The 27,045-nt window shown below is 36.2% G+C and overlaps 1 protein-coding gene across 2 annotated transcripts in view; it reads right to left on the bottom strand.

Moving 5' to 3' along the window:
* LOC111158218 (REV3 like, DNA directed polymerase zeta catalytic subunit) overlaps positions 1–27,045 on the bottom strand; it is a 183,512-nt gene that overhangs the window by 14,072 nt on the left and 142,395 nt on the right. Inside the window, exons 22-27 of one of the 2 annotated variants that reach the window (XM_022520135.1) lie at positions 21,486–21,627; positions 19,568–19,812; positions 18,503–18,611; positions 16,435–16,641; positions 8,303–8,412; positions 1,167–1,281 (exon numbers count right to left, since the gene is read on the bottom strand). In XM_022520135.1, coding sequence (XP_022375843.1) covers positions 1,167–1,281; positions 8,303–8,412; positions 16,435–16,641; positions 18,503–18,611; positions 19,568–19,812; positions 21,486–21,627 — 928 coding nt within the window. Of the gene's footprint in view, positions 1–1,166; positions 1,282–8,302; positions 8,413–16,434; positions 16,642–17,105; positions 17,222–18,502; positions 18,612–19,567; positions 19,813–21,485; positions 21,628–27,045 lie in introns of those variants that run through there. The other variant, XM_022520136.1, reaches the window with a different exon arrangement.

The raw sequence follows: 27,045 nt of genomic DNA, 5'->3' as shown, positions 1-27,045 counted from the left end.
CTGCAGCCCCATGGCTGCCTATTGAAAATCTAACCATTTTTCTGAGACACAGTGCAATATTACCTCCTACACGGGGTCTCCCCATCCAGCCCAGGAGGACATAGTATCTCCTTTTATCTGTGCTCTTATGTGTTTAAGGAGACTGCTCTCATGAGACTTTCTGTAAGTTTAAAATAAAAGATTTCTAATTTTTCCTTTTAGGTATTGGCTCTTAGAGAGTGGGACTGTTGTCTTATGCTTCTTTGCATGCCACACCTCTCCTAGCTTAGTATCCCTTATATAGAAAGAATTAAATACATATTTGATATCTAAAGTAAAATGAAAATAGTCTAAGGTCCTTATGGCAGACTCTGCTGTCCAAAGAAATAGTATCTGCTATCCCACATGGTCTTAACAGTGTGACTCTGACATTGTTCCCATTAAGAGATGGGAGTCTATGTTCTCTCTTAAATCTAGACAGGCTATGATGCTGTGTGACTTTGAGACAAGGTCAAAAAAAGCAAAACAGCTTTTATCTGTTTTTCTTTGGAATATTCATCCTGGAACTTAGTCCCATCATGCTGTGAGGAAGAACACATAGTCTCAGGGAAAGACCAAGTGTAGGTGTTCCAGCTGACAGCCCCAGATGATGCTGCAAATAGCAGCCAGCATCAACCCCCAGATGGTAGAGTGAGCAAGCGAATTTCAGCCATTAGCTGTTGGTTGGATTACCTTCAGCTTTTAAATTTTCCCAGCTAAGGACCTAAGCATTGAGGAGCAGAGACCTGCCATCTCTGCTGCACCCTTTCTGAATTCCTGACCCATAAAATCTGTAAGCATTATTAATAAAAAGGGTGACTGTTTTACATCATTAAGTTTGGAGGTGGTCTGTTACAAAGCAAGTTAACTGGAACAATCTTTTTATTTTTACATAAAGACACTACTAAAATTTTTTTGAGAAAATTACACAAAACTAAGGGAAAGTATTTTAAATTTAACACTTTGTAGACCCTACTACTACTACTACTACTACTACTACTACTACTACTACTACTACTACTACTTAGGGTCTACACTTTGTAGACCCTATACTACTACTGATTCTGAAAATGTATTCTGCAAGTCCAAAATCTCTAGAAGGTATGTGAATTTTATATGTGATTACTAGTACTAATATATTCTCTTACCTTTTCAAACTTCAATTTCACTGGTTTAGGATTGGTAGCAGTTACAGCTTCAGCAATTTCCTGACCAATCTTAAAAGACTGCTCCTTAGTGGCTCCTTTCAGTAGCACAAACATACTAAGAGGATTAAAAAACGAGGAAGTCATTTTAATAGTAAAGTTTCATCAAGAGTAACTTTCCTGGCTAATACTCTAATACCAAAGAAACCCTCCCCCCCACACCCTCTTCCTTATTAAGTTGCTTCCTATCTAAATTTTCTTGTTTTGCCATACTTTCCCTGTATATCTTATTACAGATCTTTAAGACATTTAGTATTTCTAGTTTGGCTACACAGAGACCAGCTTAGCTGTCAGAGCTGCCAAGAAAGTTGTGGGTTATTCCTAGATAATAATGGCTTTATATGACACACAATTACACCAGTCCTAAAATAAGAGAAAATGTGATTATAAAGAAATGGAAAATTTACTTGTGATATGGGAGTAAACTTCCTTATGGCAGACTGTACTGTCCAAAGAAACAGTATCTGCTATCCCACATGGTCTTAACAGTGTGATTCTGACATTCTTCCCATTAAGAGATGGGAGTCTATGTTCTCTTAAAAGACAACTTAAAAAAGACACACATATATTTCATAATATAAGTTCTGAAGAAATGTTAGAAAACATAAAGGACAAAGAAGAAAACAGCCACCTAAGCATACCATTCAGAAAAAAGGCACTACAAACCTTTCTGGGTGTATCTGTAAATCTCTTCTCATCTGGGATCACAGATCATTATTGCTGGATAACTTTCTCCTTTCATTTAGCTTTACATCTTAACATTTTCCCACATTGTTTAGTTCTTTTAATTATTATTTTTAAAAATTTTATTTATTGTTTATTTGACAGAGAGAGACACAGCGAGAACAAATTTCTATCAGTGAAATTTCTGGTTAAATGGTATACACTAAAAATGTTTTTTGAAAGATACTGTCAGGGCGCCTGGGTGGCTCAGTTGTTAAGCGTCTGCCTTCGACTCAGGTCATGATCCCAGGGTCCCAGGACTGAGCCCCACATTGGGCTCCCTGCTTGGCGAGAAGCCTGCTGCTCCCTCTTCCCACTCCCCCTGCTTGTGTTTCCTTGATCACTGTGTCTCTCTCTGTCAAATAAATAAATACAATCTAAAAAAAAAAACACTGTCTAATCTGAATTTTAGAAAGATATTTCTAATGTACAATTCCAAGAGCAGTTTATGAAGGTCAAGAAGGAAGAATTTCTAATATAAATAAAAAACTACAATACAAAAAATACTCAAAAAAATGTAACAAAAACCCCCCAAAAGTATGGGTATTTTTCTCCAGCATAATGCACAATGATAGCACAATCTGTGATCAACAAAACTAATAGCTAATAAACATATTTAAATAAGAGTTATAAAGTTGATCTTCATGTATAATTTTTTGGCAAATTTTATCATTTATTTACTTTGAGAGAGACAGAGTGAGTGAGTGCAGGGGGAGGGACAGAGGGAGAGAGAGAATCTCAAGCAGACTCCGTCCTGAAGCATGGAGTCCAATGCAGGGTTCAATCCCGTGACCCCGACATCATGACCTGAGCTGAAATCAAAACTTGGACGCTTAACTGACTGAGCCACCCAGGCGCCCCTTTGCTTATAATTTTAATGAAAAGATATTAAATAGCAGAAATGAACACTATCTTGAAACATGATCTTAAGATTCTTGCTCCTAGTCTTGGGGCCACCTAAACCAATCTCTTATTTCTTAAATGTTTTTTATATTCGACCTCAAATCTCATTTGGATGGTTTCTTTGGAAAAGCTTTCTCTGCCAATACTGGAGATAATACTTAGAATCTGATATGAAAAGTTTAAGAAAATGAATATTTATTCAGTATCACTTAAGGTCTTTAAAATAAAAATGGTCTCAATCTAAATTAATTTTAAAGGCTATACTCCAAACCACTTGAAGCTTTCTACAATATTTTTTTGCCAGGCCCATCTGATGCTGGTTACACCAATACAACTTTATTTTTAAAACAGATTTTAAAACTTCCTTTTGAAAGATTATTTTCAAAAGCAACTTTACTGAGATATAATTTGAATATAACAGATTGAATACATCTTCAGTGTACAGTTCCGTGAATGTTGACAAATACATAGTCTTCTTATGGGCTGAATTGTGTCCCCCTAAAATTCATATGTTGAAGCCCTAACACCAGGACCTCAGAATGTAAGTATACTTGGGGGACAGGAACTTTAAAGAGGTGATTAAGTTAAAAAGAGGCCCTAGGTTAGGTGGTGAGATGAGCCTAATCTTACTGGTGTCCTCATAAGAAAAGAATATTTGATATACAAAGGAACACCAGGGACACATGTGAACAAAGGAAAGGTCATGTGAGGACACAGAAAGAAGGTAACCACCTGTAAGCCAAAGAGAGAGTTTTCAAGAGAAACCATATCTGCTGACACTTGATCTTGAACTTTGAGCTTCCAGAACTGTGAGAAAACAAATTTCTGTTGTTTAAGCCACTAAATCTATGATACCTTAGAAAAACAAAGCACATTTTCATCACCCCCTAAAATTCCCATGTGCTGCTTTGTAATAATTTTTCACTCCTGGCCCTAGGCAACACAAAACCTGCTATTAATTACTGCAGGATTTTTTTTCTTTCAATAATTTTATATCAGTGGAACTATATAGTATGTACTCTCTTATGTCTGGCTTCTTTCAGCTTGTTCTTGAGATTCAGCCGTGTTGCTGAAGTAAGAGTAACTGGTCCCTTTTTATTGCTGAGTAATAGTCCATTGTATGGATATGCTACATTTGTTTATCCATTCACCCTTTGGTGGAAATTTGGGTTGTTTGTGGTTTTAGACTGTTATAAATAAAGCTGCAATAAACATCTGCTTCAGGTCTTTTTGTGGACCTAAATTTAAATTTGCTTTAGGTAAATATCCAGAAGTAGAACTGATGAGTCCAATATAAAGGTATGTTTAACTTGAGGTGTAACTGCCAAACTTGTTTTTCTTTTTTTTTTAAAGATTTTATTTATTTATTTATTTGACAGACAGAGATCACAAGTAGGCAGAGAGGCAGGCAGAGAGAGAGGAGGAAGCAGGCTCCCCGCTGAGCAGAGAGCCTGATGTGGGGCTCGATCCCAGGACCCTGGGATCACGACCTGAGCCGAAGGCAGAGGCTTTAACCCCCTGAGCCACCCAGGCGCCCCCCAAATTTGTTTTTTAAAAGATCACTATGCTTGGTGCACCTGGGTGGCTCAGGGGGTTAAAGCCTCTGCCTTCAGCTCAGGTCGTGATTCCAGGGTCCTGGGATCGAGCCCCGTATCGGGCTCTCTGCTCAGCGGGGAGCCTGCTTCCCTCCTCTCTCTCTCTCTCTCTGCCTGCCTCTCCACCTACTTGTGATCTCTCTCTCTCTGTCAAATAAATAAAATCTTAAAAAAAAAAATTAAAAAAAAAAAAGATCACTATGCTTAAAATGGTCAGGTGCAATGATGATGAAGATGCTTTGAAATTAAAGTACATATATACACATTTCTATAAAACGCTAGGACAGGAAAAACTAAGCTGTGGTAATAGAATCACGTAAGTGGCTGCCTGGTGGTAGGGGATGAAAGTGAGGGACTGATTGTGAAGGGATACAAAAGAACTTCCTACATTGGCAGAAATGTTCTGTACCCCCTAACCGAGGTGGTAATTGGGTTCACGGATCTATACACGTATTTACTGAACTACAAGCTGTGCATTTTTAAACAATTGTGCACTTAGTATACCTCGATGAATTTGTTATCTTAAAAGTACTTTATTAGAGGGTATATGAGATTTTATCCAGTAGTTAGTGGGTTTGAGTCCATCTATGTTGTTTTGGCCAGTTTTATTTGGAGCTAAGCTTCAAGACAGCTGGCCAAGATCACTGGAAGGTCACTTAACAGAATGGAGGTGAATAGCCTACATATGAAGAGACAATTTTAAGATGAATTTCTTTGTCTGTCACTTATGCTTTTAATCTAGTTAAATAACATTTATCTTTGGGTTGAGAGATCCAAGTACATACATATAGAGCAGTGATTTTCACATGGTAGAAAGTGAGTGGGGATATTAGAATAACTTAGGAGGTCTTTCTCAACTATAATCAGATGAATTTCCCAAGAGATTCTTTTAAAAAATTTTTATTTTTGGGCACCTGGGTGGCTCAGTTGGTTAAGCAACTGCCTTCAGCTTGGGAGTTCCGGGATCGAGTCCTGAATCGGGCTCCCAGCTCCATGGGGAGTCTGATCTCCCTCTGACCTCCTCCCCTCTCATGCTCTCTCTCTCTCTCAAATAAAGAAAATCTTTAAAAAAATAACAATAAATAAAAAAAATTTATTTTTAAAATTTGAGTATAGTTGATCCAAGAGATTCTAGAGAACTCTTATTAACTGATGGGAGCAGGTCACATCCCATGAGGATGCAATAAATATGATTGAGAACCATTATTCTATAAAATAACTATTTGAACTACTAGTCAATAATATTGTAAGGTGTCAAAAAGTCAATAATATTTTAACTTTGTATGGTGACAGTTGGTAGCTACACTTATCATAGTGTGCATTTTATAATGTATATAATTGCCAGATCACTGTATTGATCACCTGAAGCTAATACTGTATGTCAATTATATTTTATTTATTTTTTTTTAAAGATTTTATTTATTTATTTGACAGACAGAGATCACAAGTAGGCAGAGAGGCAGAGAGAGAGAGGGAAGCAGGCCCCCCGTGGAGCAGAGAGCCCGATGCGGGGCTCGATCCCAGAACCCCGGGATCATGACCTGAGCTGAAGGCAGAGGCCTTAACCCACTGAGCCACCCAGGTGCCCCTGTCAATTATATTTTAATAAAAAAATCTAACTGCAGTGTGTTTATTATACTTTCTAAATGGACAACAATGCATAACTGCTTTAGAAAGAGAAACACCCTTCTAAAAGTACTTTTGATGCTTTGGTAACTGATCTCCCTTACCTAGACCCCAAGATTCATAAAAACAGCAGTCTTGAAATTGGAGGGAGACAATGGTCATTCACCATCATCTATCAGATTTCCTTCATTCTGATTTTAAGACAATTGAGTTTCAGAGGGGCTAAGTGATTTGTTAATGACCACACAATCAGCTAGGAGTACAGCTAGAAAGGGAATCCAGATCTCCTCATTCTCCGTTAAGAACGTCTTCACTTCACCAAGTATTATCTATTATCCCTAAAGCAGTGTTTCTCAGTCATTTATCATTATTGTCTTCTCAAAGAAACAAGTTAAAAGTAAATATAGTAAGAAAAAATAATTAGTAAGGAATAAAGTATTGTTGGGTGGGGTTGAACTTTGTGGGGCCTAAACCCGTTGTACTATCTAAGTACTACTTAAGTTTTGCTCCCAATTTGTATTGTTAGGGTGATACTATTACCACTGATAGTGCATGTCCTGGAGTGACTTGCCCTCATACAGGATATTTCAATGAAATGATGAATAAATTTATTTGATTGGAATCATAAAACACCTGTGAATTCTGACTTAAGAGAAAGCACCAGCTGGGAATCAAGAAACACTGAGTACTACTTTATGGCTCCACTGCTGATGAGCTGGGGATTTTAGACATGGGGAAATGTGCTTTGATTATCATTATTTATTTATTTATTAAAAAATTTTTTTAAAAAATTTCGGATGTAGTGTTCAATAATTTATCAGTTGCGTACAATGTGCTTTTAGGCAGTACCTGTGAATGTGCCTCTAATGGTTCCTCCTGACAGTGTGAAAACTGCCTAAATAGCACCGAAATTGTCTTCCAGCTGACATTCTGTGAATCTGTGTTTTTTGGTTTGAATTCTTAAAGAACTTAAAGGCTAAACAAAATTGCGACAATCAGAATCATGCCAACTTCTGATTCTCTGTGTATGGTATCAACCATGGACACGTACGATCCTGAATTAAACTCAACAATTTAAAGGTTTAACTTTGTCCTCTTCCCTAAATATTTTGCGAGGAGCTCTGCTAACAAGGAATGATGAAATGATGAAATGATGAAATGATGTTCTAGTAACTCTTATTTTGCCGGACTACTCAGCAGAGGTGGTTTTACAGAGCAGTAAAATACTCAAACTTCAGAGTGGCTTTTGATGGGGAGGAGTAGAGACTCTGGATAATCAGGGCCTGGATAACTTGAAAGTATCCCCACCTGTTAGTAATGAAACAGCTGCTGTATGAGGTAAGGTCTCATTCAGCATTAATATGATTATGCTGACTGCATGCGCATTAAAGAATGGAGAAGATTAAATGCTGTTTAAAGATTACCTAGAAGCTGTTTGTAATGATTAGAAGCGTTATCTCCTACTGCTCTGCTAGTGATCAGAGCTCCCGAGGCAAGTGCTCTTAGCATGATCCCACTGTGACGCTAAGCCTTCCATATGAAAAGAATATCAGACTCTATGAAATCTGCATAATACCTATATTCTAGAAGAATTTTAATAAGTCATACAAATAAGATGGTACATAAATACCTGGGCCCTAATAAATACCAAAGCAAGCAACTAGGCTGAAGTTATTAATTCAGGACTCAGAGGGAGTCCTGTCCTTTGTCAGTCCACGGATGATGGGCTTCAGGAAGACTGTGAGCCTTCTGGAATCAAATGGAAAACTTTATGTGCCTATAGGCACTTTTTGTAGAAGATCAAAAAGATTTTGGGACCTAGTGAAAAGTTACACTCACGGCTTTGGCAGTACCTTTCAAAATTAAGACATACATTTAAATTCACAGAGCTGCACCTATATGAGGAATCATTTACATTTTTAAAAGTGGTTTCTTTATAGACTAGACTCCTGTGTATACAGTATTTTTGCAGATCACTATCTACCTGGCTACCTGCAGGGATGCCATGGGAATCTCTACAAGTCTGGCTCAGGACACCTAAATCTTCTGTCTCTTAAGATCTTATCTGGTAAGGCAGGACTTGAGCTAATCAGGATCACAAGATCATAAGGATTGGGAAGGACTTAAGTAGAACTCTGTTTTTAGCAAGGATTACCCTTAAGCTAGTTCAAAGACTGAAATGAATATCTGAAGAGATGTAAAAGGACAACTATAAAGCAGAGAGTTCATTACCTGTCAGTATCTCCATATACAACCCTAGCGCCCCATTTCTTGGTATCATTCACCAGTTTAATAGCTCGTTCCAAGGTCTCTCTCGCTTTGTGAACAATACTATCACCAACCTGCGGGTACAAACACACTGGAAGTTACTTCTTAACATAGCTTAGTATAAATCAGTAGACTAACAATACTTTTCATTACCAAATATTTCTAAAATTGAAATAAGAAGAAAGAATAAAAAAGAAAACAAAAGTCTTCAATGTCATCATTCTTTTTGTAAGGACTCAAGAAGAAAATAAAGTGAAGAATTTAAAGAAAGGAACCAATCAATACACAGACTCACCTGTGAGCGTATTAGTTAAAGTAAAGTGCAAAGGACTGTACTTTATACAAGATACGTAGATTCATAATTCCTGGAAGAATTAGCCTTACTTAAGGAATTTTTCAAATGCCTTTATAACCAATTAGCCTGGGACTTATTCTGTGTATGTGCATGAATGTGTGTATGTGTATCTTTCAAAATTTTTCTGTTGTAGTGTTATAATTTCTTTCAGTATCATTAAAGTTAACATTGAACTTTAATCTCAGTGATTGGTTATATGTAATTTTTAGAAAATAAAGAACACAAAGAAAAATGTATAATTATATGATGGAAAATATATTACAAGTGTTCAATTTAAATTAAGTAGGCAGATATATGTCTAATAAGGGCACTTTCTTTTTTATTATTTATTATTTATTTTATTATTTTATTTATTTGCACATGCACAAGTGGGGGAGCTGCAGAGGGAGAAGCAGACTCCCTGCTGAGCAGGGCTCAGCTTGATCCTGGGACTCCAGGATCGCGTCCTGAGCTCTGAAGGCAGACGCTTAACCAACTTAGCCACCCAGGTGCTCCTTTTTTTTTTTCTTGTTTTTTAAAGTAATCTCTCCATCCAACATGGTGCTTTAACTCATTACCTTGATATTAAGAGTTGTATGCTCCACCAACTAAACCAGCCAGGTGCCCCTAAAAAGGCTACTTTCATCGGTCATTAGTGAGTTTAAACAAAGATTATGGCATAAACTATCAAAACAAAAAGATGGTAGATCTTGACAAATATGACTAATTATATTTTACAGTTAAGTAAATTAAGGAGACCAGCATGGGACTGCTGCTTCATTTATTAAACTCATAAAAACTAAGAATTGGGGAACATTACCCTTTGGCATAAATGGAGCATTCCTTTTAAAATTTTAAAGAATCATGCACTTTTGTGTAAAGAAGCAAACAAAAGTTATAATCATCCTCCTTTTACTGTAAAATTCGAATCACCTGAACTAAATGTAGGACTGGGTAAGTGTTTAAAAGGTTGAGCTCATAAAACGCTGTTTATAGTTGCTTTAAAAAGGAAATATTAAATGAACAAAAGAATAAATTTAAAAAACTGGTAGCAGATACTTAATCTGGTTCTAAGAATCATGAATTCTGTTGAGACCTTTAGTGCAACAGAAAACCTTGAGAATGTGAACTATATCCTGACATTTAAAAAATCATGTTATCCAGTTGAAATTCAAGTTTGAATAAAATGTTCAAGGTCATCTGTTGTCACTTTCAAAACAAGATATACTTTAAAATATGTGACGGCAAATAGCCGGAAGGGTGAGCCATCTAGTGTCAGAGTCAAATATGCTTTTGAGACACACACATACTGATCCTAAATGTCTACCTCCCACTGTCTACTCTGACCCATTTAAGCAACACACCTGCCCCTCAAGACCCTGTAGTGGGAAGGACTCAGTGGCAGGAATGAGAGGCGGGGGTGGTGGGAAGAAGGAGGGAGTGATAATTAAATTAAAAGTGATTCTGCTACTTTGTGCCATGGTTCCTAGTTTGAACATTACTCCATTATGGGGCTGAGATTAGATTTAAAAAAAGGAAAATGACTGGCTTTACAGTTTAGGCAATGGTTGGGATTCTAAAAAGTCATGAGAAAAATAAAGTAAAAATTCCCTGAAAAGGAGTGCTGGCAAGGATGTGGAAAAAAGGGAATCCTTGTGCACCACAAGTGGGACTACAAATTGGTGCAGCCACTATGGAGAACAATATGGAGGTTCCTCAAAAAATTAAAAACAGAAATACCATGTGATTCAGCAATTTCACTACTGGGTATATAGCTGAAGGAAATGAAAACACTAACTGTAAAAGATACATACATCCCTATGTTCATTACAGCATTATTTACAACAGCCAAGACATGGAAGCAACCTAAGTGCCCACAGACAGATGAATGGATGAAGAAAATGTGGTATATACACAGTTGACTCCTGAACAACACAGGCTTGAACTGTAGGGGTTCCCTTATATGTGGATTTTTTTCAATAAATACAGTATAGTACTGTAAGTGTATTTTCTCTTATGATTTTACTATTTTCCTTTCTCTAACTTAAAGAATACAGCATATAATACATTTAACATACAAAACATGTATTAATTGTTTATGGTATCAGTCAGGCTAGTGGTCAACAGTAGACTATTTGTAGTTAAGTTTGGGGGAGACAAAAGTTATTTATGGATTTTCAACTCTGGGGGGGGGGGTCAGTGCCCCCAACCCCTGCATTCTCCAAGTCTATGGTTTATCTTTCCACGCTTGACTGTTTTTTGCAGAGTGGAAAATTACTTTAATGAAATACAGCTTATCAATTCTTTCTTTCATAGACTGTGCCTTTGGAGTTGCATATCTAAAAAGCCATTACCAAATCCAAGATCATGTAGAATTTTTCCTATGTTTATCTTCTAGAAGTTTTTTTTTTTTTTTTTAAAGATTTTATTTATTTGCCAGACAGAGATCACAAGTAGGCAGAGAGGCAGGCAGAAAGAGAAGGGGGAGCAGACTCCCTGCTGAGCAGAGAGCCCGACGCAGGGCTCTATCCCAGGACCCTGAGATCACGACTTGAGCTGTAAACAGAGGCTTAACCCAATGAGCCACCCAGACACCCCATCTTCTAAAAGTTTTATAGTTTTGTGTTTTATATTTAGTTCTGTGTTCCAATTTGAGTTAATTTTGTGAAGCGTGTAAGATTTGTGTCTAGACTGACTTTCTTGATTGTGGATATCCAGTCATCCCAGCACCATTTATTGAAAAGACTATCTTCTATTGTCAATACATTATATTACCTTTGCTCCTCTGTGAAAGATCAGATGTCTATATTTATGTGGGTCTATTTTTGTAATCTCTATTCTGTTCCACTACTATTCCTTGGCCAGTACAACACTACCTTCATTAATGTAGTTTAGTAAGTCTTGAAGTCAGGTACTGTCAGTCCTCTGAGCTTATTATTCAAAATTGTGTAGTCTATTCTAGGTCTTTTACCTCATCATGTAAACTTTGAAATCAAGTTTGTCAATATCCACAAAATAACTTGCCGGGATTTCGACTAGGACCGCGTTCAATCTATACATGAACTGACATCTCGACAATCCTGAGACTTCTTATCTATCAACAAGGTATATCTTTCCTTTTATTTAGCTCTTCTTATATTTCTTTGACCAGTTGTGTCATTTTCCTCATAGAGATCTTATACATACTTTGTTAGATTTATACAAAGTATTTCATTTTGGGGGGGGTGCTTAATATAAATGGTGTTACATTTTTAATTTCAAACTTCATTTGTTCATTGCTGGTACACAGGAAATGACTGAGTTTTGTTGTATTAACCCTATATTCGGCCACCCTGCTATAACTGCTTATTAGGCTTAGGAGGATTTTTTGTTAATTCTTTTGGATTTTCTGCAGAGAGGATTATGCCATACGTAACAAAGACAGTTTTACTTTTATTTTTTCCTTCCCAATCTGTATACTTTTTATGTCCTTTTCCTTGTCTTACTGCATTAACTTCCAGTTCTTTTATGATGTTGAAAAGCAGTGGTGAGGGGGGGGGTTATCCTTGCTTTGTTCCTAATCTTAGTGGGAAAGATTCAAGGTTCTCATAGCTAAGTATGATATTAGCTGTGGGCTTTTTTGGGGTAGATATTCTTTAGAAAGCGGAGAAAGTTCCCCTCTTCCTAGTTTACTGAGGATCTTTATGATGAATGGATATTGGATTTTGTCAAATGCTTTCTCTACATCTATTGTTATGATCATGCGGCTTTTATTTAACCCTGTATGTGATGTGATGGAGCTTATTAGATGATTTTTGAATGTTATACCAGCTTGCATACCTGGATAAATTCCACTTGGTTGTGGTGTATAATCATTTTTATAAATTGTTGGATTTGGGTTGCTAATATCTATTGAAAATTTGTGCATCTATGTTCATGAGAGATATTGGTGTGTAGTTTTCTTGTAATGTCTTTGTCTGGTTTTGGTATTAGGATCATGCTGGCCTCACAGTATGAATGATAAAGTATTCCTTTTGCTTGTAATATCGGAAAGCGATTGTAGAGAATTGATACAATTTTTTTCCATTCTAGTTTTCTAAGGTGAAAGCTTAGATGATTAGTTTTGGATGTGTCTCTTCTTTTCTAATAATGGATTCAATACTATATAAATTTCCCTCTATTTGCTGCTTTTGCAGATTCCCACAAATTGTGATGAGTTGTGTTGTCCTTTAGTTCAAAATATTTTAAAATTTCTTTCAAGATATTTTTTCTTTGACCCATGTGTTATTTAATCTTAAGCATGTGGGGATTTTTCCAGCTCTCTATTATCGATTTCTAGTTTAATTGCATTGTGCTTTGAGAGCAGACACTATATAATTTACACCTTGTAAATTTGTTAAGGTGTGTTTTATGACCCACAATGTGGTGCGTCTTGGTGCATGTTCCATGCGAGCTTGAGAAGAATGCATATTTGCGTGTGGCTGGATGAAGTATTCTATAAATACCCACTATATTCAGTTGACGATGCTGCTGAGTTCAACTACCCTTACTGATTTTATTTTTTCCTATATGTTGCACTTGTTTTTTGTTCCTTATTTTTGTTTTCCTCTCTTTTTCTGCCTTTTGTGATTTTGACTATTTGAAATGATTCCATTTTCTCTTTTTTATATACCAATTATTATCTCTTACTTTTTATAAGAGTGGTTGTTGCCTTAGATTTTGAAATATACGTTTACTTTCTTTCTTTTTTTTTTTTTTAAGATTTTATCAAGTAGATCACAAGTAGGCAGAGAGGCAGGCAGAGAGAGAGGAGGAAGCAGGCTCCTTGCTGAGTAGAGAGCCCGATATGGGGCTTGATCCCAGGACGCTGGGATCATGACCTGAGCGGAAGGCAGAGGCCTTAACCCCCTGGGCCACCCAGACACCCTACACTTACTTTCAATATACCACTTTCAAATACTACTATACCACATCACAGTAGTGCAGTGCTTTATAATGATGAAATAATCCAATTCCTCCCAACCCTTTTGTCATTTGTCATTCATTTTACTTATACATAAGCATATATACAAACATACATAATCAAATACATTGTTGCTATTATTTTGAACAAATTATAATCTGTTAGATCAATTAAGAATAAGAAAAATAAAAGTGTTTATTTTACTTTCCTTTATTCCTTCTCTGAGGCTGTTTTGTTTTTTTATGTAGATCTGAGTTTCTGACCTCTATCATTTTTCTTCCCTCTAAAGAATTTCTTATAACATTTCTTACAAAGCAGGTCAATTGCCAACAAATTCCCTCAATTTTTGTCTGAGAAAGTTTTCATTTCTCCTTTGCTTTTGGACAATAATTTTTCAGGGTACAGATTTTAATGTTGGAGTATTTTTCTCTCAATATTAAGTATTTCATTCCATTTTCTTCTTGCTTACATGATTTAAGAGGAGAAGGTGGATGTAAATCTTACCTTTGCTTCCATATAGGTAAGGTATTTTTTCCCCCTCTGTCTTCTTTTAGGATTTTAATTTTACTACTGATTTTCTGTAGTATGAAAAGGATATCTCCAGGTTTAGTTTTTTGAGCATTTATTCTGTTTGGTGTTCTTTGAACTTCCTGGATCTGTGGTTTGGTGTCTGACATTAGTTTTGGGAAATTTTCAGTCATTACTGTTTCAAACATTTTTTTTTGTTCCTTTCTTTCTTCTCTTTCTGGAATCCCTATTACATGAATGTTACACCTTTTGTAGTTGCTCCAGTTTTAGGATTTTTTTTTTCATCTTTTTTTCTCTTTACTTTTTAGTTTTGTCAGTTTTTTTTTTTTAAAGATTTTATTTATTTATTTGACAGACAGAGATCACAAGTAGGCAGAGAGGCAGGCAAAGAGAGAGGAGGAAGCAGGCTTTCCACCAAGCAGAGAGCCCGATGCAGGGCTCGATCCCAGGACCCTGGGATCATGACCCAAGCTGAAGGCAGAGGAGCCACCAAGAGCCCCTAGTTTTGTCAGTTTTGATGGAGATTTCTTCCAATCCAGAGATTCTTTTTCTCTATATCTAGTTTACTAACAAGGCATTCTTCATTTCTATTAAAGTGTTTTTGATAACTAGTATTTCTTTTTGGTTCTTTCTTAGTGTCTTCATGTCTCTGCTTACATTGCTCATTTGTCCTTTCATGCGTGTACTTGACCCATAGAGCTCTTAGCATCCTAAGAGTTGTTTTAAATTTGCAGTCTGATAATTCCAACATCCCTGCCACATCTAAGTTTGGTTCTGATGTTTGGTCTGTCTCTTCAAACTGTGTTTTTTGGCTTTTGGTATGTCTTTATTTATTTACTTTTTGGTTAGATGCATATATCAGGTAAAAAGGACTATCATAAATAGATCGTTAATAATATAGTGGTCATCTGTGGGGGAGGAAGTATTCTATAGTTCTATGAGTAGGTCTTACTCTTTCAGTGAAACTGTTCCTCTGGACTATAGACTTCACATGTGCTTCTGTTTTTTTCCCCCATCTTTGGTGGGATAGGATAGAGAGTGGGCTGGTATATTTCCTTTTCTCCACATGGAAGGCCAGTGCACTTGGAACTGGGTATTTCCCTTCTCTCAGGTCAGATAGGCTCCAGTTAAATAGTATCCCTGAAGGTGGACCTTGTCAAGAACAGAACACTCTGATGTATTTCAAAATGGTTCCCCGTTCCTTTGCCAGAAGCACAGGGGAATTTTTCTTCTGTGAGAGAAAACCTCTGAGAACCTGGTTGAGCTCACAGAGGTAAAAGTCACAAAACTGTAGGGGTCCTGAAGACTGGGTCCCCTGGAGTCTTAATGTGTCAGACTTACCCACTTTCCCCATCCTCAGCACTGGTTCCTGCAGAGGTGTGCGCGCCTGGGTTTCTGCTCTTGTGAGTTGTGATTCTTTGTATTTACCTACTGGACTCTTCAATTTTGGGGGTAGTGGTTTGCCCGGTAACCTCACTTCTCTGACACATCTAAGAAGAGCTGATTTTTCAGTATGTTTAGCTTTTTACTTGTTGTGGGAAGAAACTGATAATTTTGAGCTTCTGACATGCTGGACCTGAAACTGAAAGTCCCTTTTACAAGTTTTTGAAGTTTATTCTGCCTATTGTGTGCTGTGTGGGAACCTTATCCTTCTCCCGTTTTTCCCTTTCTAATGTGGTATACCACAATGTTCTGACCTTTGTTTGGCATAAAAAGATCACCAATAAAACAAATCTACTCTGCTCTTAATCACTAGTATGTTACTGCATTACTCCTGTCACACTATATTGTATTTATGTTAAATTAACACCTTTAGTAAATAGCAAAAAATTACTCTTATTCTGTGAAAAGTATCTTTCAATTGCAACTACCTCTGCAAAACAAAGCTTTTGCTTCACATCTACTGGTACATTAGTAAACATAGAATGTTGGTTATTCCGACATTTGGAGAGACCAACCTAGCATCAGATCTGTCAATACATTAAAAGGACTTTAGTATGAAGGTTGTTGTAAATGCTGCTATAAACGTGGCACTAAATCTCATGCTAACAGTTTGCTACAATGTGCTCATCTAGATACGTAGAAACTGTGTATGATGAAGAGTTCTCATAGAGGAAAACCCTAAAACCCATAAGATTTTGTATGTATACAAGCTCCAGTTTGAATAAAACCAATCTTAAATCACGGAAATGAATCTCTTTAGTCTAAACAAAACAAAGTACTTCAATGATCAGATATTCATTTAATGCTGCTTTAGTCTCTTGAAAAAACTACAGATCTGTTATCACTTACCTCAATGCATGGCATTCTTCCAGAAAAATTTGCAGCTGTATAGCCGAATGTGACATTTGCTATAAGCTTAAGTCCTAGCTGACGTGCATCCAGCATTCGGGAAAGGGCTCTGTCCCGCTTGTAAGCCTTCATTGATTGCTTCACCATGAGTCTAGTCTTTAAAATTTCTTCGAGCATTCTTGGTAGCACACCTTTTCTTACTGAAGGCTATCATAAAGAAAAAAAGAATATTTAAAATCCCTTAAAAGTTATAGATTTAAATAATTAAGAAGGAAGCACAAAGTTTAACAATGGCCAACTGTCATGAATTGAAACATACTAACGACTGAGTGGCCACAGGGCCAGTGGCCATCAATACAAAATCATCACATTTTCTTTCTTTTGAAGAGGACTTTTCTCCTAAATGGTTCCTGTAATGTTTATAAATCTAATGTAGCACTACCATGTGAGTTCAGAGACCTCCAGGAAGGAGGATGTCAACTAGCGCATAAGAGACCATACAACAAGTTCAGAGGGAAATTTTGTTCAAAACTTTGATCCAAACCCCCACTCTTTCAGAAAGACACATGGGATTTGTATCACTCATAACAAACCTCAGTTTTTAAAGATCTCATCCTAATGACCCCACACAGTAATCTGCATGGAACTCCATTTATCTACCTTGGAAGAATGATGAGCTGGGTTGACTCTGCTGACATTCAAACCTGCAGTTCCAGGGACTCTAGGTATTTCAAATGTGATGCTTAGACCACTAAGCCATCCCCTCCGGCCTATATTTATTAGCAATCTGGAAGAGGGGATGAATAGTGAGGTGATAAAATTTGTTGATGCCAAAAAAAAAAAAAAAAAATCATTTGTATTAATCAAGACTAGGGAGAATTTATGAGAACTCCAGTAGGAATGAAAACCACAAAACAGTATTAACTTTGAAGATGATTCACAGACACGTGCAAGGTAATGCATGTTGGACTGAACAATTAAAATCTTAGGTATAAGGATAATCACACTTCTGAATATTAAAAAATCTTAGTTTTAATAAGCTTTACATTTTGGGTCAAAATGTAGATGCAAATTTTAAAAATACTGTTAAAGGGAGATAATATAACAAGCCACTACATATGTGACAATGAAAACATATTCTAACCTCTAATTCATTCTGTGTACCTTATGAAGCAGACATAATGTTTATGTTAAGATGTAATATATATCATTATGTTAAAAGAGGTAATATTTTCCAAAAAGGAACAGGTCATGAAGTCTCTGGTGAGAATTTCCCTATCTAAATATCTAATTTTAGGGTACTCTTTGAACACAGCATCCTCTTACTGGTAGAAAATGATGCTACTTTTCTAAGTACATCAGAATGAATCTGAGGGCTTGTGGGGTCCATGCTACCATCAACTGCCCTACTGTACCATGATTACAGTCAGACTCACTGGTAAGGAAATAGGAAAAAAAAAGAAAGGAATGAAGTTGGCATAAGAGAGGCAATATAATCTTCTCCTAGATCTCTCTTCTATTTGTCTTTAATTTATTCATTTATGAGGCTCTCTTTGGTCTCTTTTAAGGGGAGATAAGGGAGAGAAAAAAAGAGACCCTATTTTTAGTTTGGATATCTTAAAAATACAATCAATAAATACATTAGAGTATCATTTCTAAGATAGCCTTAATTTAAAATAATGTAGAAGAACAATTAGTAGTTTACCCATTAAAGCGATCTGAATCTTTATAACTTAACATCGTGGTGATTGTCAAACAGCTACTTAAATCTCAGATTCTAATAGAGGTCAGAACATACATATACACATTTATTTCTTTCAGTATTTCATTAAAAACTAAAATTTAACAGTTAAAAGACTTTAAATCTAAATTCATGCAAAACAAGTTAACTGGTTTTTAAAAAGTAATTTCTTAGCAGATTCATGTATCTTTACTTTTTAACATAATATACTCAAGGAAACTTGTTTTTTTTTCCTTTGTTTTACATGCCAACAGGATATAATCTAAATCATCAGCTCTCCAAATGTTAAGCCACAGTCGATACCTTTCACTTACAAGAGAGTATTACCTTGACAAAAGCTATTCCATTGGGGGACACTGTGATATCATGCCTAATTTGGTAAAGTAAATCTGGAGGTACTCTTAGAGAGGTACAGCCAAATTTGAACTCATCATACCTATTAAGAAAGAAAACATTAAGCAAATACTTTCTCAAATCATAGAACAGTGATACTAGACAATTTTAGGAATCTAAGAACTCTAGTAGAAATTCATTTTCAAATGAATTCTAAACATGAATTAATTTACTTTGTAACTGGTCTATTACCAAATAGCAGTTCTTTAAATATTCACAATTTATTAAAAGAAACACTTCTTAAATGGCATTATCCTAAAACTTATGGGCGAAATCTATACTGAATACCAGCTTTCAACTCAACATGTGACCGCTTTACACTAAGTTCCTTAAAGAAAAATTTAAGCCTTAACTAAAAATATTTTAAATAACTTTTCCAAATTTCTGTTCTTAATAAAAAGACAGGATTACCAATATAATTTCCACGAATCTATGAAGGAATGAGTATGCTCTAGGCTAACACTATAACTTGGTTTTAAATACATAAAAATCATTATAAAAGAAGACTCTGTATTTCTTATGAGAATAATATATACTCCTTTGAACATTAAAAAAGTTATTCTCATTTAGTTTATAAAATTTGGTTGAAATGAGTAAATAAAACCCAACACTTAACAATTTAACTTAAAAATATTACTGACTATTTCTAAGAGGTTAAGAGGAGGTGACAGCTGGAGACAGGAGATCATAATCCTCAAACTATTCCACTGAAATGGATGTACATGGAGAATGAAACAAATAGGTTGCAAGACTGATCTATTCACGAGTCATCCATTCATGATGCTGAATTAGTCATACAGTTATCCAGTCAATTAGTAAGGTAACTACAAAGAATGAATTAGCTCTGCTACAGCCCATTCATCTTGCTCTTGCTCAAAAGGACAGTATCAAGTACAAAGAGACACTCAAAGTCTAATTTTAGTAAGAAGTACAAAGCACAACAATATAATTACAAATACGAAAAAAACAAACACAAAAACCAAAACCAAAAACCCTTACTTTCCCAAGTTCTCCACATGGCCAAGGCAGGTGGAGAAACAGTAGTTGTATGCAATCACAATCGAAGGATATAGTGACTGGAAATCCAAAACGAGAACAGAGTTGCTGTAGAAGCGAGATTCAGGCTCCATAATCAAGGGAACACACTGTGGAGCTCTCATTTGGGATCTCTGCTGTACACTAGGTGTCAGAGGAATATAGTTCATTGGTTTAGCAATACGCAACATCATTGATTCCACACGGTACTGCAGGAAAAGAGGGGAAGTAGGAAGAAAAGAAGAAACAGTTTAAATAGAAATATATTGGTCTCTGAATATATGATAATCATTTAGGGGATGTTCTACTCTTCTGAATACAGCTGCATTCTTATAGGTTTTTTAAGTATGCTCCATACCCAGCATGGAGCCCAACATGAGGCTTCAACTTATGACCCTGAGATCAAGACCTGAACTGAGATCAAGAGTTGGATGCTTAACGGACTGAGCCAGCCAGGTGCACCAAGGATACGTTTTTATAATACAGTTGTAGACTATGGGTTATTTAGTCAGCTTTCAGGTGCCTATAAAAGACATTCATAAATCCTTTTCCTATATTCCTACAACTTTTATAAAAACTGTAAAATATATCAAATAACTTATACAATAAGTCAAATTTTGGAAAGACAGAAGACAAAATGTATATATCTATGTATAATAAACACAGTGTGGAAAAGACTGTATAGAGTTTAACAGTTGCATTGAAAAGTTGGCCAATGATCTTTGAGAACTTTATTTGAGAAAATTAGAGAATGAAAGTCAGGAGACTTGAGATGGATAAATGTTATTCCAATTTTCCAAGAAGGAAACACAAGGATTTCAGAATTGAAAGGTAGTCAACTTCATACCAGTCCCTAACAAAATTAAATCCAACAATTACTGATTGTTTATAATAACCACTATTAAGTAGATGGCTTGGAGTATTAGAAAAGGAAAGCACTCACAAGAGCCAGCATGGGTTCATAGAAATGTTCTCATGTTGTTTTAAAGTATCTTTGCCTCTTATTATAAAGCCAGCTCAAATCATTTTAAAAATTTGTGGGGGGTACAAATAGCTTATAAACAATATAATTAAATAAATAAACATACTTTGCTTATTAATAAACATGTCAAAGCAATTAGAACTCTATTTTTGCTATATTTAGTGAATTGGTAGAATGGAGAAATGTTACAGACTTACACTAATTAAAATAATTAAAAATAAAAGACTTTATGAGGTAAGGAACCTGAGTGAATGAATGTAGTATCCCTGATGCCTATCATAGTGTTTATTTAACACACTAAAGGTACTCAAATAAATGTTTGTTGAATGAATGCATGAAATCTTTTTGGGTGATGCATTTGACAAAATCTCTCATATCCTTGGGAAATTAATTAAAAACTTAGGAATTAAATTACTTCTAAGGTCCTATTTTTAACTTCTTAAAAAAGTGATACAGTTACTTATATTGATTCCCAAATCCTCTTCCTTTTTACATTCAACTTTTATTTGGGAATTAGAACATGATGAAATTAGGAATGTAAAACAAAAGACAGGCAGACTTTCTTTGCTGCTTCTTCCCTAGTTTTAAGGGGTTTTGAAGGCTTCCCTAATCACACTGACAATACTCAGGAACAAAATATCATCCCAGGGACACAGTCATTTAGTTTTTTAACAGCATGAAAAACTTAGCAGTGGCCAGAAAGTTGGCATGGAGAGAAAATAAAAAATGGAGCTGTTAAGTGAAATTAGAGCTTTTCCAGAAAATAAAATGATAAGATTTGATTAATCAGCTATATATTAGTACCACATAGAAAGTTCAAAATATCACATTACCGCAAATATCGCAAAAGTATGTCACTCACATAGAACTCTCAAGTGTGTAAGAAAATTGATTTCCTACCTGTGAACCCCTTGTCAGTACATGTAAAAACTGAATGCCAAAGAGTCTAGCCATTTCACTGGTTTTCCCAATCAGGTCCAGCTGTTCTAACATCTGGAGATTTCCACGGACACGGCTAATGTAGTGATCAACCATTTTCCATCTGTTAAAAAAAGAGAATGTTCACATGAGGGAAAAATGCAGATGCTTGAAACTAGTACTCTTTTAATTTTGCCAAAACCTACACATTAAAAATGAGGATTTAACTAGGGAGTCATGATGTGAGGCATTAGCAAAATACATAAAGGAGTTAAACATTAGAAAATTTCATATATTTCAAGGGCATAAAACCTAGTGAAAATACACCAGCTTTAAAGTAGTACTTGTAAGGATAATTATTCTCAGTATTTTGCTTGTTGTTACTCTATTTTTCTTATAAGAAATTAACACTATCTTAGGTGCTACTGCTGATACAATAATTATACAATTATAATGCACTGTCTCTATAGGTTTTTAAAGAATGTGGATTTGGGTTATCACTACAAATACCAGCCTAAAAGCATGCCTACTAACTGTTCATGGGAAGAAACACAGTAATTTGGTGATGATTTAGGAAAATAATGAGATTATACCTGGGGTAAATGTATGTCAAATCAGTATTTTCTGTGAACACAGAAATATTCTGTTCTTTGTGATTTAAATCTTTACATAAATTAATCTCTTTACCCTGCCTGTGTTGTTAATAATCAAACAACAACAAAAAAACCTTCCACCAAAGCCAGGAACAAAAGGGTTTTTGTTTTTTTTTTTTTAAAGATTTTATTTATTTATTTGACAGATGGAGATCACAAGTAGGCAGAGAAGCAGGCAGAGAGGAGGAAGCAGGCTCCGCAGGAACAAAAGTTTTGACTGAGTATTAAAATGTAAAAATGATCTAAAGGTATATTAAAAAGAATAAACTTTATTCATTTAATGAAAGTAAGGTTCAAATATTTTGCAACCTTTAATTATATGGCTTTTAGAACAATACAGTCATATAACTGTTCAATAAAAAAAGTCTTAAAAGTCATGATACATGACTAATACAGAAATACTGGAAAATGAACATGAAAAGAAGGAAAAAAATCACCCTATAATAAAAAAGACTGATAATAGCAAGTATTAGAGAGGGTATGGAGAAATTATAACCCTTATATACTGCTGGTGGAAATGTAAAATAGTGCAGTTGCATTGGCAAACAGTCTGACAGTTCCTCAAATTGTTAAACATAGAGTTACCATATAATTCACTGATTCCCCTCCTCAGTATATATCCAAGAATGAAAACCTACATCTACACAAAAATCCAATACAAATGTTCTTAACAGCACTACTTGAAATAGCCAGAAAGTGGAAATAACCCAAGTGTCCATCAACTGATGAACGAATAAACAAAATGCGGTATATATCCATATGATGGACTATTATTTGGCAATAAAAGGAAATGAAGTACTGACACATGCTACGATATGAATTAACCTGAACAACATACTAAAAGAAGTCAGTTATAAAAGGCAACATATTACGTGAATCTTTTTTTTTTTTTTTTTTTTTAAGATTTTTATTTATTTATTTGTCAGAGAGAGAGAGGGAGAGAGAGCAAGCACAGGCAGACAGAATGGCAGGCAGAGGCAGAGGGAGAAGCAGGCTCCCTGACGAGCAAGGAGCCCGATGTGGGACTCGATCCCAGGACGCTGGGATCATGACCTGAGCCGAAGGCAGCTGCTTAACCAACTGAGCCACCCAGGCGTCCCTACGTGAATCTTTTTATAGGAAATATCCAGAACAGGCAAATCTGCAGAGACAGAAAGCAGATTAATAAGGAGGGGGGCATGGGGTGCCTGGGTGGCTCAGTGGGTTAAAGCCTCTGCCTTCAGCTTGGGTCATGATCCCAGGGTCCTGGGATCGAGCCCCACATCGGGCTCTCTGCTCTGCAGGAAGCCTGCTTCCTCCTCTCTCTCTCTCTCTGCCTGCCTCTCTGCCTACTTGTGATCTCTGTCTGTCAAATAAATAAAAAAAATCTTAAAAAACAAAATAAAACAAAAAATAAGGAGGGGGGCAGAGAGGGGAGGACAGGAGGGTGATGCCTAGGAGACGCAGGGTTCCTTCTTGGGGTAATGCAAATACTAAGATTTACTGTGGTAATGGTTGCACAACTGAACACATGAAAATCACTGAACTGTACACTTTAAATGGGTGACTTATATGGTATGTGAATTCTATCTGATTAAAAAGAATTAAACAAGAATTAAAAAGAATTAAGCAAAAACCTGTCTTAAAAATTTTATATTCAATTTTTAAATAAAATAGACAAAAAGAAATGTTCTATAAGTTGCATTTCTAACAATATATTGTGACTATTTCCCCATACTTATATATTTTTATAGCTATTGAATATACTATGATTATAACATAATTCAATGGCTCTGTTATTGAGTATCTTTTATTACCATAAGAAACGCTGTGATGAACATCTTCATAGCTACGTCTATGAACTGATGCTGAAATATTTCCAAATAAAATATATATAAAAAAAGATAAATTCCTAGATTCGGTCAAAAGGTCTGTTATGATTTAGTTTTTAATACGTAGTGCACACTGCTTTCCAGAAGGTTTTAATAATTTACATTCAAGCTAATGATGATAAAGTGCTTGTTTTCCTTGCATCTTTGCCAACATTGGGGATTATAATATTTAAGTGATTACTAGTTTGACAGGCAAAAAATTCTATCACATTTTAATGTATTTTTTAGATTGTCAAGGTAATAATACTGCATAATATGTATATTTGGTACAGTATGTATATTAATATGTAATAATCATGTAAGTGTTTCATTATGGTCAGTTTCTGGATATTTATCTTCCTTTGTTTGGAGTATCTTTGCCTGGTTCCTCATTTTCCTCAACTCTCCATGCTGGTGTCCCACATTAGACAAAGCAGGCACTTCTCCCAGTCATGAACTAGCCTCATATAGGAGGTCTCTACCACTCATTCCAGCCAGAGATTCTGGGGGCGTCTACCAACTCATTCACTTTCCAGGTAGAAGCGGGCAGTTGTGGTTCCTGTTTACCTACTCTCTGTTGAGCAGAAGGTGGAGTTATGATGTCTGATAGTCCAAACCACTGTCTTTGTTCTCCTCTAGGCAGCCAGACTATGTTGAACCTGTCAGAGCTCCAAGACTGGAAAGATAGATGGCAGTTCTTTGTGAAGCTGTGCAGGAGTTAGGGTACTGGAAGCATGGATCTCTTTCTCTCTCCAGGGGTAATCTGAGAGGTGGTATTTGTCATCCACTCACTTTGTGCTAAGCAGGGGAGGAGGATCTATGGCATCTATCAGCCCATACCACCATCTCCATTTGGCTCTGCAGCTAGACTGGTGAACTTGTCAGAGCCCCTTTGGAAAAGTTGGGGTGCCGATATGCAAACCAACCCTTCTTCTTCTGTGGGAGAAGCAGAGAGCTAGGGGCCATTTTGTGATCATATGGCTCTGGGCCAGAGGCAGGGACTCCGGTAAGAGGGTTTCTTAAATCTCTCTCCAGCTTTGGTGATTCTAGTTCAGCATTCATCCAGGGCACAAGAGTCTTTCAATTAGTTTCTGGATTTCTCACAAAGGGAGTTTGTCTGTGAATTGTTGCTCAATCAGTGTGTTTATAGGGGAAAGAGGATCTAGGGCTTCCCACTTCACCATCTTGCTGACGTCACTCCGTATCTTTCCTGACATTTTGAAAGTATTTAAAAAGTGGACTTTTTAAATTAAAAGAGCAATCTTTTAAAATAAGATCACCTTCACAGGGCACCTGGGTGGATCATTGGTTAAATGACCTATTCTTTGTTTCAGCTCAGGTTGCAATCTCAGAGCCATGAGATCAAGCCCTGTGTTGGGCTCCATGCTTAGCTCAGAGTCTGCTTGGGACTCTCTCTCTCACTGCCCTTCTACTCCTCCTTCCTGCTTGCTCTCTCTAAAATAAATAAATAAATCTTTAAAAAAAGAAAATAAGATCACCTTCAGTCCTACTTTCTAGTCCTATTTGGGTTGCCACATGGTATAAAAAGAGAATGGAATTACATTGTGGTCTTTATTTTTTTTATTAATGTATATAATGTATTATTTGTTTCAGGGGTACAGGTCTGTGATTCATCAGTCTTACACAATTCACAGCACTCCCCATAGTACATACTCTCCCCAATGTTTCCCACCCTCCTCCCCTCCAGCAACCCTCAGTTTGTTTCCTGAGATTAAGAGTCTCTTACAGTTTGTCTCCCTCTCTGGTTTCATCTTGCTTCATTTTTCCCTCCCTTCCCCTATGATCCTCTGTCTTATTTCTCCAATTCTTCACACCAGTGAGGTCATCTGATAATTGTCTTTCTCTGTTTGACTTATTTTGCTTAGCATAGTACCCTCTAGTTCCATCCACGTCATTGCAAATGGCAAGATTTCCTTTTTTTCAATGGCTGCATAATATTCCATTGTGTATATATATACCACAACTTCTTTATCCATTTATCTGATGATGGACATCTAGGCTATTTCCATAGTTTGGCTGTTGTGGACACTGCTGCTATAAACATTTGGGTGCATGTGACATTGTGATCTTTAAAAAAATAATGTGACAAAGTAGAATTTTGTTAGGTAATTTTGTTATTGTTAAAGAATTATGCCATTCTCCTAATACTTTGGGAAACTCAAGTATAATAAGCAAATACAAGTTTTTATCTTTACCTATTTGTTAAATATTTTATTTATTTGAGAGCGAGAGAGTGAAAGAGGGAGCGGTCACAAGCGGCAGGGGGTGGGGGGAGGGTGAGTTGAGGGAGAAGCGGACTCCCCCATGAGCAGAGAGCCCGATGTGGGACTCCATCCCAGGACCCTCGGATCATGACCTAAGCCAAAGGCAGACGCTTAACTGATTGAGCCACCCAGGCACCCAAGCACAAGTTTTTATTTGGGGGAGAGGGAGGGAAATATAAAGTATAAGCTACTCATGATAGGCCTGGGTAGGTGCTGAATGGATGAACTTAGAGCATCTTGAGGGCACAGGGTATTTTCTGGGATAGGGCATCTAAGAAGAAAGTGACAAAAAGAATTAAGTCTAAGTAAAAACTCACTCTGAAATTTTTTCTTTGGACTGGTTCTACATCCAGGAAATGAAGAAAAAAATTCTGAATATTATCTTCTTGAGCAACATAGCCTTCTGCTACCAACACATAGCTCCTACCTCAGAAACTGGCATAGTATTCAAAACTATTGCTTGGAAAGCAGATAAAATGAGAACGCTACTATGAGTTCCCTAGATCATGAATATTAGGGATTAAGAAGGTTTTATAAGCTGGCTGAGGAATCTAAACACGGTATGGAAAAATACTTTCTAACAACATAACTCTGAGAACTTAACTCATTTATATAAATCAAGGGCTTTCAGGAGACCAAATGTGAATTTACAAAAACAAAATGATAATAATCAGGGCTCCCTCATACTTTACAAACAGATTTAATACAAGAAATTCTTGACTAGCAAATTTCTTTAATTTCCGAGGCAATTTAT

Source organism: Enhydra lutris, unplaced genomic scaffold, assembly GCF_002288905.1.
Source record: "Enhydra lutris kenyoni isolate GAN:26980312 unplaced genomic scaffold, ASM228890v2 scaffoldscaffold58, whole genome shotgun sequence".
NCBI lineage: Eukaryota > Metazoa > Chordata > Mammalia > Carnivora > Mustelidae > Enhydra > Enhydra lutris.
Note: the sequence above shows the minus strand (reverse complement) of the source record. Positions and strands in the feature narration are given on the sequence as shown.